This window comes from Lissotriton helveticus, chromosome 7 (assembly GCF_964261635.1).
Source record: "Lissotriton helveticus chromosome 7, aLisHel1.1, whole genome shotgun sequence".
NCBI classification, from domain to species: Eukaryota; Metazoa; Chordata; class Amphibia; order Caudata; family Salamandridae; genus Lissotriton; species Lissotriton helveticus.
In genome coordinates this window covers 1,284,319,324-1,284,340,281 of record NC_136068.1, presented here as the reverse complement: position 1 = coordinate 1,284,340,281, position 20,958 = coordinate 1,284,319,324, and the positions used below count along the sequence as shown (strand labels likewise).

General features: G+C 45.6%; 1 protein-coding gene across 2 annotated transcripts in view; it reads left to right on the top strand.

Annotated features, from left to right (window-relative positions):
- CASKIN2 (CASK interacting protein 2) overlaps positions 1 to 20,958 on the top strand; it is a 277,560-nt gene that overhangs the window by 199,387 nt on the left and 57,215 nt on the right. For both annotated transcript variants that reach the window (XM_078654526.1, XM_078654527.1), the window contains 3 exons: positions 3,999 to 4,109; positions 11,459 to 11,560; positions 15,781 to 15,919. In XM_078654526.1, coding sequence (XP_078510652.1) covers positions 3,999 to 4,109; positions 11,459 to 11,560; positions 15,781 to 15,919 — 352 coding nt within the window. The remainder of the gene's footprint in view (positions 1 to 3,998; positions 4,110 to 11,458; positions 11,561 to 15,780; positions 15,920 to 20,958) is intronic.

The window sequence follows — 20,958 nt, the reverse complement described above, 5'->3', positions numbered from 1 at the left end:
ATCTACGTACAGAAAGTAGCATACCAGCAGGAAGTGCTATAGGGAGCAAGGCATCCTTGCTGGTAGAGCTGAATTAAGAACGCCAACAGACGATAATACAATGAAGAAAGTTCTGTAGTAGGGTGTGCTGCAGCAGAAATTACATAAGCAGGGAGGCCCTTAGGGCAAGAAGGTACCCCACTAGAACTCAGGTGATTTGGAGTCCATTCACAAAAAGGAGGGCTGCAAGAAAGTTATTAAATAACCATTAGGACTGAGAAAAAGTGCTGCAAGAGAGTAATAGGCTAGCAGGGCTTACTGAAGCTGATCTACAAGCAGGGAGGGCTGCAGTGTGTGCAGTGGTGAGATTGGTACCCTAGCAAGGAGCAGTGTATCAAAAGCAAGGAGTATTGAATCAAAGGCAATGAATGGAGAGTCTTGCTAGTAAGAGATTCTCCATCAGGGAACCCATTGAGGGTGGAGATCCATCAGCAGGGAGTGCTGCAGAAACCGAATACACCAGATGGGAATGCTACAAGGAACAGTACACTTGAGTATGTGGCAGTAGTGAAAATGGGTTAATCCTGCAGGGAGCTTTGTACAGAGCAAAATAAATAAGAAGGGAGCACTGTAGGGGCTAGAATATATTAGGGGTGTGTTGCAGAAACAGTATGTAGAAGGAAGGAGAACTTGAAGGGGTACTGCAAGGAACAGGATAAGCTGAGACTACTTGAGGAACTGGTTTAAGTCGAGTTTCTTCAGGAAATTGGAAAAGCAAGGAGTATTGCAGGAATTGGATTTAACCTAAGGAAGAAGCACTGCAGGGAAAATCAGAGAGGTAATTACCTTTGGTAATGCTCTCTCTGGTGGATACGCTATCAAACAGCAGATTCCTCTCCTCTTAAATCCCTCCAGGTGCCAGACTGGCTCAAACATTTTACAGCAAATACTTCCATGCACCGATAGGTGATGCAGCAGGACTCCACAACGACCTCGCCCTGCCTCCAGAAATGACAGCATGGCTCTGTATCTAGGTGCCACCCCTGCAGACTGACTGTCAGTTTACTATAAAGCATTCTGCGCCCTTAGACTCGAGTGTCCGTAACGTTACAAATCATGACATTGTGCAGAATCTGTTGTAATCAAAAAGAGAGAGGAGAACTAGAGGCGCTAGTCCGTTTCCCCAGTTTATATCTTAGCAATCAATGAGAACTAGCTCTGGTTTAAATTGTTTGTATGTCTGCGGGTGGAGGAAAACCATTAGGTTTTATGAAGGCCCTCACCCACCAACCTAGTTGGTGGCATGCTTCATCATTGGGCCCCACCCGAGGTACCGAGTGTACCTCAGGTGTGCTTCGACGCCAGATTACTGCGGAGCGGGTTTTTTTGGTTCATGAGGGTGCTGTGAGTGTGCTCTGAGTGAGGTTTAAAATACTGTCCTGGGTGTTCCAAAGACTGTTTTAATGGTGAGCCCCAGGCAGTCAATAAAAACAAAGGCTTTCGGAAGTGCACGGTAGGCTTATGGCCTCCGACGTCCTGTGCGGTCAACTAGTTTCAGCCAGGCCTTTTCTTCTACTGGCTTTCGTCAGGACCTTATATATGTAGGGTGTTACAGGGGTTTGTATGAGTTTGTCAGTGCCCTGTGTGTAAAGCACACGCTACGGTGCTTATATGTGCAAGAGGTGTTTCCTCTCGAGTTGTACACCTGATTTTAGCGAACAACTCAGCATGGAGCTCAGCCGGGGGCCAGGACCATGTGCACTTGCGCGATGTCGCTGGGGTCGCAATGAACCTGTTGTCCGGGCAGAGGCTCACCGAGCCTGAAAGGCATGCACATTAAGAAAGTTGAAACCAAATTAGGTTCATATTTCACTGGAACAAAACATGTAGGAGGAAACCCATTTGAAATCCCTTTAAAAATGCTTCTCAACTGAAATGTAGGTGCGGATCAAGCACACATAGGAAGGACAAAAAGGCTGAGAAATAACAATTAACAGTGCCCATGACAAGTCCTTGTTGATCCAAAGACTGTACAAATGAATTATATCAGAAGGTTTAGCCTGCAATAGATTAACCCGATGTTCCTCACACCAGGCCGCACTTTTCCTAATGTCCAGAGTACATTGACTTGTTGATGGGTGGCGTGCCACCAAGACGGTGTCCACCACTTCTATGTGAGGGTCAAATCCACTTAACTGGCCACACATGGAGAAGCAGGTTGTAGAAATTTGGATAATGAATCCGTTCATGTTGCTGGGGCAGCAAGTCCTCACACAGAGATAGATGGAGTGAAGTTCAAATGATCAAGCTCAGCAGCTCGAAATACAACACTCTGGCTTCAGCTCAGGGCTGTTATGATGATCTTAGCCCGTCCCCTGATTGTCAAAACTCATGGGAAAAGTGGCAGAGATGGGGACTTGCAGAGGAAACTGGAGTCCCACAGAAGGTAGAGCATGTCTCCCAGAAAGTTTTGGGGCAAAAACTCTAGACCACCAAACGTTCAACAGCGATTCTTCTATGTGGTAGCAAACTAATCTACCCAAATCCTGCCCCACTGGGCAAATACTCTTTGACCTACCTCTGGGGGCAAACGTCACTTGCAGTAGCCTAGATAATATCTGCCGAGATCATCAGCTCTGGCATTCAGGATCCTGCCAAATGGCTGACAGTAAGATCCCCTGAAGGTCAAGCCAGCACCACAAGTCTCGGCGCTTCTTCACACAGCACCTATGGCCCTAGTTCACCCTCCTTGTTACAGTACCACATGGAAGTCATGCTGTTTCATCAGAAATGGCAGATGGCATGCCCTTGATGGAAAGCAGAAAGGCCTTGAGAGCCCGCTATATACCATGCAGCTTCAAAGGTTTAATGTGACGCCTTTGCTCCAAGGGAGACCAGGAGCCTCTCACCCTGCCCCGATGGCCTCCACAGCCCCGAGTTAATGTATTTCTTACCATCGTGATCTGTTTGTGGGGCAGGGAGAATGGGTTGCCACACGTCAGGTTGGCGTCCTTTATCCGCCATTCAAGGTTGCTTCTCTGAGATGCAGTGTTGTCAGAATTATCCCTAGTGCTTGAGCCCATTGAAGGCAGATGTTACACTAGAGATTCTACATGTGCCAGTGGGCATGAGGCACCGGAAGGTTACATGAGAAAACAATAAGCTTCAAAACCATCCAGTCAGAACCCAGGATCGATTCTAAAACATCAAGATCAATGGGGATACCCATCTGGACTTCTTGTGTTTATGTCAAGACTTGTCCTTTGACATTGCCTTAGACTTACCTGAAGACTTAAACCTGGACCAGGACTTGAAACAGGAGCAAGCCTGCGAATTGGAGAGCGACCAGCACTGCTGCTTATACACCGCGACATGAAGCTTCACCTGCCACTCCCAGATAGATTTTGCGTGCACCTAAGAGCATTTGTTTCTGGACTAATATCAGAGGCACCAAAGACAGATGTCATGTGGTTCTGTGGCAGACATTAGATTTCCTCCAAGCACAACATGACTTTAAGGCAGTAGTTTTCGAAGACACATCCCTAGCACACTGTCAGCAAAATCATTTTTGAGGTCAGTAAAGCACCAACCAAAGTTTTGGAGCTTAGCTTCGGATCTGTGTTGAAGGGTGCAGTAAAAAAACTACTGACACTGTTGTGCAGGGTTGGTGCCTATATACGGCTCTGCCATTCCTTACTGAAGCATACTTTAGTCTCTGCAGAGCCCTATGGAACCACCTATTGCTACAAGAGAGTAATTGCTTTAAAGGGTTCTAGATCTAGTCTGTCGCCTGGGAGAATCCTAAAGGGGAATAATCCGTGGTTATAAGTATCCATCAGAAATGTAAGGACTAGTACTGGGAACAGTATTACAAAAGTGGTACCCTATTACAGTGAGGGGTCCGATAGTTTCTTCACCCAGTTCCCTTATGTGCTTTTACCCCTTTCGCAGCAAAATGTCCCCCATTTCTTTAGACTTGTGATGACTCTTGACCTTACCAGTTGTTTTTGTGTTTGCAGGATGCACATGTCATTCACAGCTGGTTGAGCGAATTCCAGCTCGAGATGTACACCGCCAACTTCATAAATGCTGGTTATGACCTACAGACCATCAGTCGCATGACTCCAGAGGTAGGGTTAAATTGCATGGGTGAGTTGTCCATTTGAGCCTGAAATGTTGGGGAACTGTCAGCCCAGACCATCTCCTGATCCCCAAAGAAAAGGCCAGCGGTCACTGCAAGGTCAGCAGTCACTATTTAGTCTCTTCATACCGAGACAAGAGCATTCAAAGGCTATATTACACTCCATGAATAAGCCGACATCATCACATTGTCAATTTTTGACTACTGAGGGAGGGGTAACCAGTCACTGCATGGGCACATCTGTGGTTGGTATACATTGCAAGACATCAGATTAATCATACAAGGAACGCCCAGGTCATCACAATTCCATTAGACCCCAACAGTGTGGCTTGTAATTCCCCCCTATTAACCCACCACACTCCTTGAGTAAAGCGCCCTCAGTCAGTGCGAGTCTGCCTTTTAAGGGAAGATGTCACAGGCCATGGGAATGTTACTTGACCACGGAGGTAGAGGGGCCAAAGAGCCACCACCTACCTTTTACTGGACGGGGTCAGCGGCCTGTACGAGGTCACTACACCCTCGACGTCCCGCAGTGAAGCTAAGACGTCCCTGCTTCTGCAGTACTGCTCTCGTTCTGATTCCATCTTGCGTTGGTTTAGGTGTTATATCTCTTTGCAGTCACTTTAGTTCTATGAGTGAATTGTATATGTACTGTTAACTACTCCCTAACGTGAAATCCGCCCCCAAATTCCTTCCCTGCTGCCAAGGACGTGCATTTAATTCAGGTGGGTTTGCCAAAAGTCATTACAGTGAGAAACAAAAGTCTTTCTCTTGATATCTTGACTGTCTGCTGGGAAGAAAATTCAAACTACGCAACTCCTTTGCAGATACCTTACCTAATTTTCTATTGAACAAAGCTGGGTGCACCAGACACTGAGTGTTTTTCACACTCACAAATGTACGTTTTTTAATTCGATTTTTTCCACCAGTCTTTTCTTCAGCTAGCTCCCTTTCTCATTTTGTATTTGAGGGGAGGGTAATTTAGAATGGCTGTTTTTGTAGTGATTTTTTGCAATTTTTATCAGTGTACTTTGAGTCTAGCCCTCTCACTTTAGAGAGGACCCACGGTTGGTACCTTACATTGCAAATGATTTTTGTTCGAAGAAGTCTTTTCGAGTCATGAGGTACCCTGTGACTTCTTCTCAATTGGCAATACGCATGGGCCCCGATTCAATGTTACATTGTATTTTTCCACCATCCAGTTCAAACGCTTACAGACGAGGCTTCCAGACTTGACGTACTTTGCTTCTGGCCTGCACTGTAAAACTCTACCTCCAACCATCAAAAGCCTTCCTCAACGCCGATATCTTGTTTTCTGACTTTTTTTTTTTTTTTTTGACGCTTCAGAGGCTGTGGTAGAAGACTTCAATTTTTGGGGTGCCTACTCCCCTTGCAGCACCACTTTCAGCAAAGAAGGTGACAGAATAGAAGCCACTTTATAAAAAATGTATTGCCCAATACCCCTGGCCCAATCTCCAGAGGATGTGTAACCTTTGCCTGTCCCTGGACCACAAAGACTGAGTAGTGCGTACATTTTCAGGTTAAAAAAACTCCTAGGCAACTTAGTGACTGATGCTTGGCACACATCAGCATGAAGCATCAATCAGCACATGTTACACCCAACATCTTCAGTGAAGCATTCCTGCTTGTTGCTGAGGAGAAGGAAGTGGAAGGCTTAGAATATTGTGCACAAGGCATCCTTGCACACCAGTCCAGCTGAGAGATAATCCACTCTGGTACATCCAAGATGGAAGAACAAGTGATGGAAGAGGTTTCTTCCACCTCTACCACCACCAGGCCTCAAACCAAGACGACGGCAAGGACTGTGAGTATAGCTGAACCCCAACACCCTAAGCTCACAAAAAGCCACAGACCGACGTAGTAGAGCGCCATTCTTCAGGCATCCAGCCCAGGAACAATCTTCTGGGCTTTCACAGCCTTCAGACTCCACTCGACCTCGAGGCAAGACTTCAGACCTGAAACAGGACTAGACTAAAAGCCTTAACTTACATTGGCCCACTGCACCAAAAAGCCAAAGCACCTTTCGAAGTCAAAGGACCTATTGGCGTCTACACACCACTCCGCACCAAAATTGATGCGGAGATCACCATGCGCCGCTGGCTTGTATGACTACCAGAGACCAATTCTGGAGAGACTTCAGGAGGAAACTGCTAAGCGACAGAGAAGTCTTTTTATCCATCCCCATATGGGGAAGAGTTCCTCTAAGGATCCAAAGGCTTCAGAGGCTCCACGCAGAAAGAGGACACCCCTTCAGAGCCTGTGCCGCAATCCAGCTGGTTCAAGGACACAACTACAAGCTCCACTCCTCACATAAGTCTCCTTCGTCCTCCACTCCATCTGCTTCCCTCACCGGCATCCCATCACATTCCCCACCACATTCCTTCTTGGACATCGGTAGCCCCAGTGGGTACAACCTGTCCTCCAACTTTGAGGCCCCATTTTATCCTCATCCCACAGATGACCCATGGGAGGATTGTGATGTAAGCCCTCCAGGGGATCCAGACCGTGAGCCAGTCCCAACCAAGGCCTCCCCCCCCCCCCTCCCCCAGATGAAACGGGATGCTTTCCACCAGATAAAGAGAGCAGGAGAATAGATGCTGCAGGCAAAAGTATTGTGGTGGGGGTTTCCACAGCATAACGGATTGCTAATTCTCCGGACTTTCTCTCACAGTACGATAGGCCCCAGTGAGAGTAGATGGGTGTTTGTTACAACATCTCCCAGATTAATTTAGGAAGAGGGGAAGCAATCGTATTGGAGGGTAAACTCCTCTCTAGTGCCACAATACAATGCACATTGGATGCTGCTGATGCAGCAGCAAGAGGTTAACACCTCAATCATCTTACACCACCATTTATGGCTCTGTGTCACTGGCTGTAAGCCAGAGGTACAACAGCACCTCATTAATCTACCATTTGATTTATAATACCTCTGTGATCCCTAAGTAGACCAAATGCTTAACAAAATGTAAAAAAAAAAAGATACAGAGATAGCCAAGAGTATAGGAGGGCCCTTCCAACTTCATCCACTGGGGGCTCCTTTCTGAAGCAGCAATATATGTGCCCCACAAGGACCACGCCCCTGAACAACCCCAGTCATATTAATGGCTGCAGAAGTCTGACCAACAGAAACGTTGCAGGGTCTGTACTCGAGGAGCATACTGGGGTAATAACTCCACCAAGGGCAGGCATTTCCACCTAGGGAGCCTCCATCTCAAAGCACTCACTCACCACTCACCCCTCCCCCCCACCCCCAATCACACACCACATGTCTGGGGGGGAGACTTCATGGGTTTCTTTCACGTCTGGAACAATTCACCTCAGACCGATGGTTTCTAGACATCATTCAAAAAGGGTATTGTCTGGAGCAGTCATAGCTGCACATCTCAGGAAGAAAGGGATACATGTGTTCCCTTACTTAGACAATTGCCTGATGTACGGGCACAAAGCAATGTCTATCATGCAATCAGGCTGCCTTCTCTCTGCTCCACAGCTTATACTCCACTATTTCCCATCTTCAGCACCTACAACATTTCACCCGTCCTAGGGTCCATCTCAATGCAGCTCGCAACAAGGCTTCCACCCAACAAGGGTTAGATTTTCAGCAGATGCTTTCTCTCTTTTAGCCAAATAGTCGTCTTCCAGTCAGAACAGTCATGCTTCTCTTAGGCATGATGGCTTCCTGCATCGCCAGTTACCCCACACCAGACAGCACATGCCTGTTGTAGGGGTGGCACTCAGTATAGTGGTCACAAACAAAGGGTTATCTCCATAATTTAGTGTTGGTAAGGGCGAGCACTCATCGCTCTTAGCAGTGGTGGGACAGCAACAAACTGTTGCAGGGCAGGCCCTTAATCGACCCCATTCCACAAGTGACCATCAGCACAGACTCATCTCTCTTAGGCTGAGGGTTGTATTTCCAAAGCATGACAATTCAAGTTCTCTGATCACACCAGCAACAGGGGCTTTATGAAGATTGTAGACCTACTTCTAGTGCATACTATGCAGTGAATTGGAAAAGATTTATCCACTTCTTGGACCCCCTTAAATCAGCTGTCCAAGACATTGTCTGTTATCTGCTTCACCTCCCCAACTCGGGGTTAGCATATACTTCCGTGCGCCTACACCTTGCGGCTATTGCTGCACACATGCAGAACAGAGGACTTTCCTATCTGTTCCAATCTAGTGATTGATGGAAGGCCTTAAAAGGATTAATCCGGACAAAGTTTCACCTGCCCCACTCTGGAACCTCAATATAATGCTGACAAGGCCCCATTTGAGCCAGTGCGTTTCTGGCTTCTGCAATTCCTTTCCTGAAAAATAGCTTTCCTCATAGCTATCATACTGAGTGAGCTACAGGCTCTTAGCTTGCAAGACTATTTATTCCACGTTCATGAGGATTGGTTTGTGCATAGAACGGACCCCAAATTTCTGCTTATGGCAGTCTCTGTTGTCTTTAGACTGAACCCCAAATTCTGGAATAAGGTGGTCTCCTTTCCACTTCATATAATTGAACTACAATTTTTCTCTCTCACTCAGACTCGGTAGAAGAGAGAGGGGTCTTCTTACTGTAGATGTTAAAAGGCCTCTAATGTACTACTTGATGGAACAAAATCATTTTTGTAAAGCTCAACATCTTTGGCACTTTTGCTAAACTTCGTAAAGGGCATGCAGGATGAAAAGCTGGCATTGCTGGATGGATCGTTAAAGGTATCCAAAAATGGTACCTGTAAGCCATCTGAATTCTCATGACCCACCCTCCACCCCCACCCCATGCCACACACTGCTTGGAAGACAACCATGGCTTTCTTAGAGAATATTCCCATAGCTGACATCTGTAAAGTAGCTGTATGGTCAACCCCACACACCTGCAATAAACATTACTGTGTGGATATTCTTGCCCGACAACAGTCTAGATTTGGCCAAACAGTCTTGAGGACTTTGATTCAGAGATATGCACTATCCACTGACTAGGTGCTACTTTGTAGTCTAGCAGAGCCATGTGCAGCTGCCGAAAGTTCTGCTCAGAAGCCTGTGGCCGGTGCTATTGAATGTTCACGCACCCTTTACCAAGGCTGCATAGTTTGAATCCACCTCATGCATCGTCAATCAACTACCAGGCACTCCCTGCCCATTTATCTTACTCGTGCAAGTTCTTGCTTTCCTCCTTTGTGACGTTTTTACGTCTTTCCCTTCCTCCTCCTTTCCCCTTTGTGTGGATTTTCCATCTCTTGCTCTCAGTAAATGTCTGATGTGGACAAATAGTGCTAGTCCTTGGTACCCATGTGCATTGCCAACTAAGGAGGAGTCACAGATTACCTTATAACTAAAAATAACTTGCAGTGTGTAAACCCAACGCTAGAGGGCAGAAGTGTGCAACGCCTGTGAATCTACAGACTAGACTCCTCTCAGTCCTTCCTGCCCTAGCAACTTATTTTCTCTTTCATCTCATACCTGTATGACAATTGTGTGCACCCTTTTAACGACACATATACAGCCATAAAACAATATAGGCTCTGGGCAAAGCAAGGATGCGAACAAATGTATGGTAAGGCTAGTTAGACTTTAACTTAACTTGGGGTCATTTGTGCTCACAATTTTAGCCAATTCTGTCGGTCCAGTGCTGGGCTGTGTTCCACCCACGTCCCCTTGGAGAAACTTCCCCCTTATCTCTAGTTCCTGCGGTTGTGCAGAGTCCGGTCCAGAGCCCTCCGGTGTTTTGCTTGCAGAGGTATTTTTCTGCTACCAATGCACCATGTGCTAAAGGTAAACGACACGTTGGGAAGGTAGCCAGTTTAACACTTGTTTATCGCAAATATAGCAAGCAACACAGCAAACAAAAACATTGCTATTTCAACTGAAGAAAGACCCCAATAGAAAAGGGTCAGTGGAACCTAATTCTAAAATACACAGAATTTTATACACTATGTATACTTTTTCTCGCAATACAATTCTAAGAAACCTAATCACGGGACTGAAGTTGTTACCTCGACGTACTGATGCTTACAGCACAAGTAACATTGTCCTTATCAACCCAGAGTATCCTCTCTAGGTTCATAAGTTACCCCACTTACTCGCCACCTGACTTTCCCATATATCAGGTGGCGAGGTTCCTGGTATTACTGGAAAACTAAAATGGCCTCCTTAATACTCAGCATTTCTCGTGTTTCCATTTAGCACTGCTGATTATTGAAAGAGACAGTCAAATTTGTCATTGTGGAGAGCACGGACTTTAAGATTTTTTTATCTTGTGATGTTTTCAGGTTCTTCGTGGAAGCTGGGAAATAATTTATATCTTATAAATCTAGAGAAAATGCTGTTGCTGGAGACAAATTATTCTTGGTTTTTACGGTCTCTTCTGGCAATCACTGTAAGCTCATCTCAACCTGAGAGTGAGTGAGATAAGGGCATGGGAGTCTGTAGAAAGTCACCTCCTGTCGTAATTGATCACATATCATTGGAAGGTCATCTGATCTCTGAGATGAAGGGTCTTGGATCAGTTGAGCATGATCTCTGAGGTAATGGGGACAGTCCCAAGGAAAGCTCCTTCGGGGTGCTACATAGTGACCGTGTACCGCAGCTCACTGCACCAGCATGTGCATGAACTATGTTGAGAGCAGGAAGTGGACATTGTTTTGTAAGGAGACAGAATAAGGAGAGGATATTTGGGGTGGAGCCTTACAGCTAGAGTGGTCAACCTCGAAGCTAGGGAACCAGGTGTGAGTCTCGGCAATGACGCTCAACATCCTGTGATTCTGGGCAAATCACTTAATCTCTCGGTGCCTATCAAAACATGAATGTAATGAAACTGGTGCTCATGTAAAGCGCTCTGATGCCCTATTACTCTGGTCTAGTTTGTGCTACATAAAACTCTTACATTTTTTTTTATTTTATTTAAAAAAGAGAGAGCACTGAAGATTTATGCCAGGGAGCCTTATCAAAATCCTCTTTCATTATAAAGTATAATGCCCTAAATCTAGCCTTTTTGATCACTGGCCTGCCTCATTGATTGGTGTTTTTCATACATCTATGATCCCTAGTTTCCCGTCTCCCCACTCGTCTCTGCCTGGTTTGCCTTCTCACTGATGTGCCTTCTCCTTGACTAGCCTCATCCTCCACATATCTGATTGCATCTTTGAAGCGACCACTGTATTTTGTACTTGGTATTATGTTCCATGCTCCTTTTTGTCTCACTGGTGTCCTTTCCACTTGATCAGCATGTGATGGCATTGCCTTCCTCCACTTCCACAGCCCCTGCCCTTTGTTGTTGCCGCCCTCCTCCCCATCACCTCCTGTCTGAGATGCTCTCTTCTGTTGCAGGATCTGACCGCAGTTGGGGTGACAAAGCCAGGACATCGCAAGAAGATCTCAACGGAGATCAGTCGCATCAGCGTTGCTGAGTGGCTTCCAAACTACACCCCGGTGAGTATCCTACCACGCGGAATGAAAAGATTCTCTGTGCAATTCCTTTGGCTCCAGATGTTGTTTCCATTTGATGTAATAACTTTAGAATTCATGTCATATGATTTATTCCACCATGGAAATTTTCAAACAGGAAATAGTTTTATTAGTCTTCAATTACATTTGTCCTTTTGTATTTTTTGCTGAATGCTTGTCTTCATACACTGGGGAACACCCATTGGCAAACCTTGTTATCGTCCATTTTGCTAGTTTTGGTTTAATTGTATTTTAAATGCTGTTTTCCCTGCTCATGTCTACCCAGATGTCTACGCTATCTCCCTGCCGCACCGCTTTTTGCTCAGTCTGTTTTATAATAAGGAATATTTTTTTGCTGGTGTCTGCCCAGCACCCTTTGCCCTCTTTTTCAGTGCCTTTTGGGTATGCCACTTGTCCAGCTGCCTCCCTCCTCTCAGCTGCAGCTTAGCTCCTTCTCCACTCGCCTGTGTTTAGTAAGAAAAGGAGGCTTGACTGTACGGGCAGTGAAGAACCTGCTCAGGCTCCAGCATGCACGCAGTGCAGGAGTTTATTTCAATTGTTATTCGTCACATGCATAATTTGTTTGTTATTGTTTTGATTTGCAGATCTATTTCCCCTTTAAGTGGCACTCTCGCTACAAGAGAGTGCTTGTGCGGTCTCTCAAGTTGGATCTCTCACTGAAAACGTAAACCCTAAAGTTCTGGTTCTCCTGCTGGCCTTAATGTTGAGCTTTTACCTGATTTTGTTAGCCATTGCTGGGTCTTGTAACATTTTGTGGGCTGTTTTCCTCACTTTCTCAAAGAATACAAATGTGAATGTCCACTCCCTTGAATTTTAGCTTTTGGCAATGAAGCTTTAGAACCCTGTTCTGAATTAGAACAGTTTTTATGCAGTCTGCAGTGATCCCCAGCTCTCACTTGATCGGGTCAGAAGTCTAACCCATTCCTCGCCATAAGTGGGATTTCTGTTATGTAGTATTCCTGAGAGGAGCATTAATTCAGAACAAAGGCACTGGGACACCAAAAAAGACCAAATAAAGGCGATGGCCTAAAGCAGTCCATCAACTTGAATCCTTAAATCTGCCCACAGGGCTAGGATAGCAGAGAATTCAGCAAATACAGTGCTTTTAAAAATCCAAGTCTCCTTGATTCCTTCACTCCACTGGACGGTTCTTACCCAAGTAGTGTAAAACCACAAGGAACTCAGTGACTTAGTGTTGCTGTGTTCTGGCCGTTCGGTGGAGGTGGACAAGGGGAGTTGGGTGCTGATGGACCCTGTGCATTCTGTCATTAAAGTTGCTACTATGCTGGTTTAAGGCAGTCTCATTGCACATGACTGCATCTTAGCCCATCAAACATTGGGAGCTTCAAGAAAAGTACAAATATGGTTTTGGTAGATGACTCAAAATAAAATTGTTGCTAAGGTCAGATTTGTTCATGACCCCATATTGCATGCAGCGCCTCCCTTTCACAATATGATTATAATAAGTTATTTTAACATCGTACTTCATACCATCCAGACCTCGGAAGATGGAAGACTTAGTCAGCTTTCCTGAAAATAAACTTGGGACCTGCAGATCTTGGCCTGTGCCTGTAATGTGTGCTCAGTACAATGAGTCATCCACTCATGAGTTAGCAACTGCTCAAATTGTGCTGGACTGTGCAAATAACATGAGAAAATATTAAGTTGGACTTTCCATGATAAATGGAACCATTATGACTGAAGATATACTGGTTAATTACACTAATAAGCCTTTAGAAAGTGTAAATAGACCCTGCAAATAGCACACATTATCTTTCCTTCCTAGCATCGGCCGCATGGACACCAGATGCAGTGCCTGGCTTTATGTGCAAGTGATTTGCACTCTTAGATGGCGAAAATGTGTGGTTACTGCGTGCCAGCGGCACAATTTTCACAGATTAATTAGTAGAGCCTATGTCACGCAAGTCGCCCTGCCCCCAAAGGCTCCGCCATATATGACTTGCAGAGAAACTGGAGCCCATGTTGCTTCCAACACCAAGGGAATGACTGTACACCCCCCAATCCACCAAAATTAGCAGTTCTGTTCCCTTGAACATGACCCTGGAACTCTCACTTCTCTAAGATTCTGGTTCCCTTGTTTTGTTCTTCTAATTTCTTCTTTTTGGCCTCCCCAGTCCTCCTTGATTAGTTATGCATTTCTCATTCTCTAACTTCTACCTCCTTCTTTTGCATATAGCTTACCCTTATTCTGTTTTCTTTTATTACTCTTTCTCCTTCCTCCTATTTCTAATATTATCCTTCAGTCTCTCCTGGTACAGCTCTCACTCTATCCTCACTTCTGGTTTACCTTTCTGTAACATCTTAACCTCTTACCTCGTCCATCCTTTAACTCTACTATTTCATTCAACTCTCTTCTCTCATCGTTCTCTGTTTTTATTCGCTTGTTTTGTCATTCTTGGTTCTGCTGTCTTATCCCTTCACCTTTTTGTCTCCATTTCTCCTGATTTTTGTTCCTGTTCTTCTTCCTCCCATTGCCTCCATCTACTTATCTTCCAGCATTTGTCATGCATATGTTCACAAATACCTCTCGCCTCGAGGCACTAACCTTCATATCTGCGGCTAGACTGTGTCTCTACCAGATACATCGTTACCGAAGGTAAGTAACTCGTCCTTCTAGTCAAAACCTCAGTTTGTGAACTTCATAAACATTTATCTAGCACAATTCATGTAAATAAATAGATAAAACTGAATGAATGATAGGAGATAGTAACACCTGACACGTCGTAGCCCAAAATAAATGTCACAATGCAGTACTTAAGCACATATGTATATTATGGGCTTGGGGCAGTTGCACTGTGCAATTCCTGGCTGCAAGAAATGTTTAAAATAATGTGCAAGTAAATTATTGGTACTCGGTTCATTGCACTACTTTATTTTAATAGATGAGGGCAATGTGCCTCACGACATAAAGTACTATTTGTGTCTGAGCTGGGGCACTCCGTGAATATGTAGTTGGATTTAACATAGCCTTTCCTTTGCTGGCTCCGCTCTCCAGCGGATGTGCCAGGCCTGACTCTGCCAGCTGAGGCAGGGTGTCGTGGGAATTTGAGTACAGATTCGGTCGTGGGAGCAAGTTGTGACAGTGTCCAGTGGGCACCGGGATGTGCTCCACGGATAGTACCACTCGAAGGGTGACGAAGGACAGACTGCACGTGTACAGCTCAGTCACACCTGCATATTCAGAATGTGCTGGTCCTGAAGGGGATGCACACATTCCAGGGAAATCTGACTGCTCCCTTCTGAGTCCCAGCTTTCAACACAGCCCCAGTCTGCATCATTCACCTCTGCCTCTCTTTCAGAAACACGTTGTTTTTGTTTCAGAAGTGATAGGAAAGACCCCAATCTTGCCTAACTAGTTCACACAAGTCTGAGTCACTACCCAGAAAAACAGGGAAGCTTGCATCAGAATATTGTATTTAAGTGCGTAACATTTAACAACAGTACTGAGGCCTGTGATTTGGGGGTGGGAAGGCATGTATAAATATAGACTGACCGGGCCCCAGTGGGCTCCTCTGTGGCTCCGGCCTTGTTGGTGGAACCGCTCTTCAGTCTATGCGTGATTTATAGCCACCTGTGCTGCAAATGGAAAATGTTACCTGTACCAGCCGGTTTGCCGCTTGTAGTGCTGTAGATGCATATGCCCGCCTCCCACCTTCCTAGGTACGAGCAAGCCATGGTATGTGTTGACAACTTTACACGCATCCCTACCCCTGCACAGTACGTTATGAGCAAGTCCATTACTATACGGCAGGAGTGTGCACAGCATGTGAAACTAAAGCACTACAAGCTGCAAACCGATTGTTACAGGTAAGTAACGCTTTCCTTTCTCTTTTAGGCCAAAAGACCTATGTTCATAGTTATCTTATTCCAGACATCTATACCCCAGTTCTATCCTCCTGTTGGTAACTGTCCTCATCCTATCATACGTTTATTCGTATGTTCTGGTGCCGGTCTTTGATGCAGATCTAACCCCTATCCAAAGAGGCTTTTTTCGTAAACTGGAGGGGGAATTGTTCTTATGTTTCTGGATCTGGAATCAGTCTCACACGGTATAAAATCAAGCCCATTTTTATTGGCCGTCTATGCGAAAATGAAGCTCTTCTCACCAGTGTGTGACGTACAGTACTCACAGCAACTCACTTCTGACACTTTGTTTTAATTAGGCGGATCTCATGGAGTGGCTGCGTGTCTTGGGCCTGCCTCAGTACCACAAGAAGCTGGTGGAGAATGGCTACGACTCCATAGGCATCGTCACTGACCTGACCTGGGAGGACCTGCAGGAGATCGGCATCAATAAGCTTGGTAGGTGAAGTGCAGTGGGAATGGTTACAGGAGAGGCAAGGAGCCTGGACCATGGTAAAGATTGAGTGACAACAGGGAGACTGAGAAAGGAACAGCAACTGGAATGATTGGAAATAGGAATAGACACAAAGATAGGGTTGGTGTCGGGTTAACAAGTCATGGAGAGCTGAAGGTTGAAAAGCAGGGAAAAATGAGAGAGGTAAACAAAAATGTAATCGAGAGAAAATCTGTAGGAAGGCTTGACCTAAATTGAAAGAGGGAGGCAGAAGAAATGATAGAGAAAAACAGATAAATGCGGAAGAGGCTGAGAAAAGGGATGGAGAACTAGATGGTGGAGAATACATACACGGAGGGACAAGGGGATGGTGGTGGAATAAGATTCAAGAACGGGGGTGGAGACAGAAAATAGGGTGATGAAGATAGAGGCAGAAACGTTGGGAGAGAGGTACAAGGAGATACATTGGAAATGATGACGGGGACAAGAGGACCTATGTTGAAAAACAGTAAATGGCTTTATGGTTATTCAGGATACTCTTAGTACCTGCTCCTCATACTTCAAAGCTGGTTTGGAATTGCCTGCAATGCAGGCAGAAATGGAAGACGGTTATCAAAAGGAATGTCACTGAAATCCTTAAATGGACTGCAGCACAAGCAACATATCCTTGCATCTACATCCTGAAGTTATGGAGTACATCACCAACCATCCCAGCCAATTCCTATATTCTGCTTTCCATCATATAGGGTTGGGGTCGGAATATGCTGGGCTGCTTGGTTGAGTGTTATAAAGACAGAGAAAGGACTAGAAGTAGGAGAATGCCATTGATAGTAACTTTTCCCTCCTCTATTGTCCAGCGCTCACAACTTCTTGGAAACCTAATGCTCGAGGCATATGAGCTGCAGATCTCACACTGAGCATTAGCTCGCCACCTGGTGTTGGGCTCGGATGATTGCATGTTGTTGTCATCTTGGAAGAAGTCTTTGTAGTCACGAGATAGGTGACTCCTCCTTTGAACGATAATGCGCATGGGCATCGACTCCATCCTTAGATTGTTTTTTTCCGCCACTGGGTTCAGATGCAACTTTCCTACTCCGATTTGAACCCTACTTTCTAAGTAGTTCGACAAGTCAAAAAAGTTATTTAAACTCTTCTAAACAACTTTCGACATCAAGAACCATCGACTCGAATTCATCAGCTCGATTCCCTTTGTCGACGTGGGCCGTTGGGGCTATCCACGCCGTTAGGCCTACAGCTTATGAAAAGGATGGCGTTCAAGAAATGCCCCAGTATGGAGCAAAATTTCCGCACGGTGACCATCACAAGGTCTGTAACCTGTGCTTATCACCTGAACACGACGAGTCCAGCTGTCCAGCCTGTGCTTCCTTTCGATCCAAGAAAACCATTCAAGATCGAAGGACCGGTCGACACATCATGCAGACATCAGCTCTGGAACCAGAGGACAACTTCTAAGAGGGTCCAGATGTTCCCGAAGAAGATTCCGAAGATCTCCAAATCGTATCTGGGACAGATGACTTAGATGACTCCATACCTTCGGGTCAACGCGTGAGTACTACTGCCCCTGCCCCAACCCCAAACCCAACATCGAAGGCAAAGGTCAACACTCTGCCTCCAGGGCCCAGTCAAGACCGAAAAACTACTTCAGAAGCCCCGCCTTCTGGCCCGGCTCCAAAGAAAATACAAAAGCCTTCCAGTAGCTCGGGACCAACCAAACCCCATGTGCCGATGCCACCACCTCCCTCGGCAACCGAAACCGAAAGAAGTCCCGGTTCCGAAAACAGCTCCGAAACCGTCGATTTTGAGAAACAGACCGGCTCCAAAAACTGTAAAGCCGGTTTTCGACGCTTCCAAGTCCACAAAACCAGCTTCGGCTTCAAAACCAAGGTCTACGGAGCCAAAACCGACGCCAAAGGACTCTGTTACAACTCCTAAGGCTAAGGACAAAGAAAAGAGACAACCATGCTCGGAACCGAGAAAATCGGCACCGAAAGCAGTTCCTGAAGAAGGGCTTTTTCACCCTGATCCTACACAGAAAAAGCTATATATTGAACCAAAAACAGGACATGTCTCTACTGACAGGAAGAGGAAGTTAGATACAGCACCTCCAAAAGGACTGTGCAACATCGCCTATCCTATACCTCCCTCTATTCCACCTCCTCTTCCTTCACCTCCTCAAAATTCTCCTACTCATTTTTCACCACAACATACACCTCCTCATAACACTGATGATGGGGACATTATGGGGGAGGAGATGACCCAAATGACCCTTTTATATACCCAACAGATCCACCTGACTGGGAGTATCCAATCCCACCAGATGTCGCAACAGACGTAACGGACATCCCTGATCCATACACATATCCATCCAAACCATCACCTCCAGAAGATAATATTGGGTTTGGACACTTAATCAATAGAGCTACCATCCATCATGTGGTCACAATGCACTCCGATGAAGCAGAGGGAGATTTCCTACTAGACATTTTTGAGCAATCCCAAAAGTCAGTTCAGATATTACCTATGATCAAAGGGGTTATTAAGCATGCACCAGAAGTGTTTAAAGATCCTGTACGTGCTAGGATCATAAACCCCAGGATAGAAAAGAAATATATGCCTGCTCCTGGAGATCCTACCTACATTAAGGGACAACTGCCTTTAGATTCCCTTGTTGTTTCAAACGCACGGAAAAGAGCAAACTCAAAAACATCAGGTGAAGCGCCACCTCCTGATAAAGAGTCAAAGATGATAGACACTTCAGGTAAAAGAATAGCTGCCCAAGCAAGTAACACATGGCGCATAGCTAATACACAAACCCTTCTCGCAAGATACAACAGGGCTGATTATAATCAGCTAGAAACACTCTTACAGCATCTACCTTACCAATATAAGGCACAGGCTAATGACATTATCCTAGAAGGAAAGTTAATTTCTAATGCTTCTATCAAGTGCGCACTTGACGCAGCAGACACTGCTTTTAGAGTAATAAACACTAGTGTCCTCCTTAGACGCCATGAATGGCTAAGCATCTCTGGATTTAAACAAGAGGTGCAAACCACCATATTTAATCAGCGATTTAACCAACAGCAGCTTTTTGGCCCAGCTGTAGACACAGCACTTGAAAAAATGAAAAAGGACACTGATACTGCCAAATCAATGGGAGCTTTGCAGTCACCCCAAACAAGAGGCTCCTTTTGTCTCTCCTTCTTTAGAGGAGGCTCCAAACAAGTTGGAACAGACAAATCAGCTTCTTTTAAAAGCAATACACAAACATCCTCCAATAGGGGATATTTTAGAGGAGGCTACAGAGGCAATAACAACAAGGGTAGAGGTCGAGGCAATAACAACAATCGAACCTCTCCCACCACAAAACAGTGACTTCCTTCTGCTCCCCCAACAGCATTCCACCCCTGTAGGGGGGAGACTAACACAGTTCCTACCTGTCTGGAATTCCATCACCACAGACAAGTGGGTAAGGCAGATTATCCAGTATGGCTACTGCCTAGAACTTACAGCTACCCCTCCACATATACAACCCAGACAGCGTCCAATGTCTACAGAACATCTTATGCTGCTCAAACAAGAGGTTCTATAATTGCTTCAAAAGGACGCAATAGAAATAGTCCCATTACAACATCAAGGAACAGGGGTTTACTCGCTGTGCTTCCTAATACCCAAGAAGGACGGGACACTAAGACCAATTCTAGACACCTTTCCCCTCAATCGGTATATACATTCAGATCATCATCATATGATCACTTTACAACAAGTGCTCTCATTGTTGCAACAAGGCGATTTCCTTACTACACTAGATCTCAAGGACGCCTACTTCCACATTCCTATACATCCTTCTCACAGGAAGTATCTAAGGTTTGTACTAGAAGGATAACACTTTCAGTTCAAAGTCCTTCTTTTCGGGGTCACAACGGCACCAAGAGTGTTTACAAAGTGCCTAGCTGTAGTAGCAGCACATCTCAGGAGGCAACACATGTCTTCCCATACCTCGACGAATGGCTCATAAAAGCCAAGTCATTCAACCTGTGTGTCCAACACACATCTCAGGCAATTCAAACATTGCACAACTTGGGGTTTACAATCAACTACACCAAGTCGCATCTCCGGCCCTCTCATGTACATCAATACCTAGGGGCTACAATAGACACGTCTACAGCTCTAGCCTATCCCAGTCCAGCCAGGATACAGAGCATTCAAGCCTTAATCACAAGGTTTCAAGACCAACACTCTCTACCAGCCAGAGTGTTCATGCAACTAATAGGCATGATGGCATCTTGCATTTTTATTGCACCATATGCAAGACTGCAAATGCGCCCATTGCAGGAATGTCTAGCACATCAGTGGAACCAAGCTCAAGGACAACTTACAGACCTGTTGTTGGTGGACAGCCGCACGCATCGCTCTCTGCAGTGGTGGAACACCAAGAACTTGTCCAGAGGGCGGCAGTTCCTCGACCCGGTTCCACAGATAGTACTTACAACAGACGCATCCTTGAGAGGATGGGGAGCCCACCTCTTACATCATACAACTCAGGGAAGATGGGCCACTCAACAAAAAGTGCTCCACATCAATCACCTGGAGCTGCTAGAAATATTCCCAGCACTAAAGTCCTTTCAGGTACATGTACTGAACAAAGCTGTCTTGATCCGAACGGACAACATGACAGCCATGTACTACATTCAAAAACAAGGAGGCACACATTCTCTGAAACTCTCCCAGCTAGCACAGAACATTTGGAGATGGGCCATTCCACAAAACATATGTCTGCTAGCAGAACACCTTCCAGGGGTTCACAATCAGATTGCAGATCTGTTAAGTCGGCAGACACAACAGGTTCATGAATGGGAACTACATCCGCAAGTTCTTCTACCATTCTTTCACAAGTGGGGTCACCCAGACATAGATCTGTTCGCCACACACGAAAACACAAAATGCCCAACCTTCGCCGCCAGGTTTCCACACCTGCTGTTCAAGGGCAATGCGATATGGATGAACTGGTCAGGCAGATTTG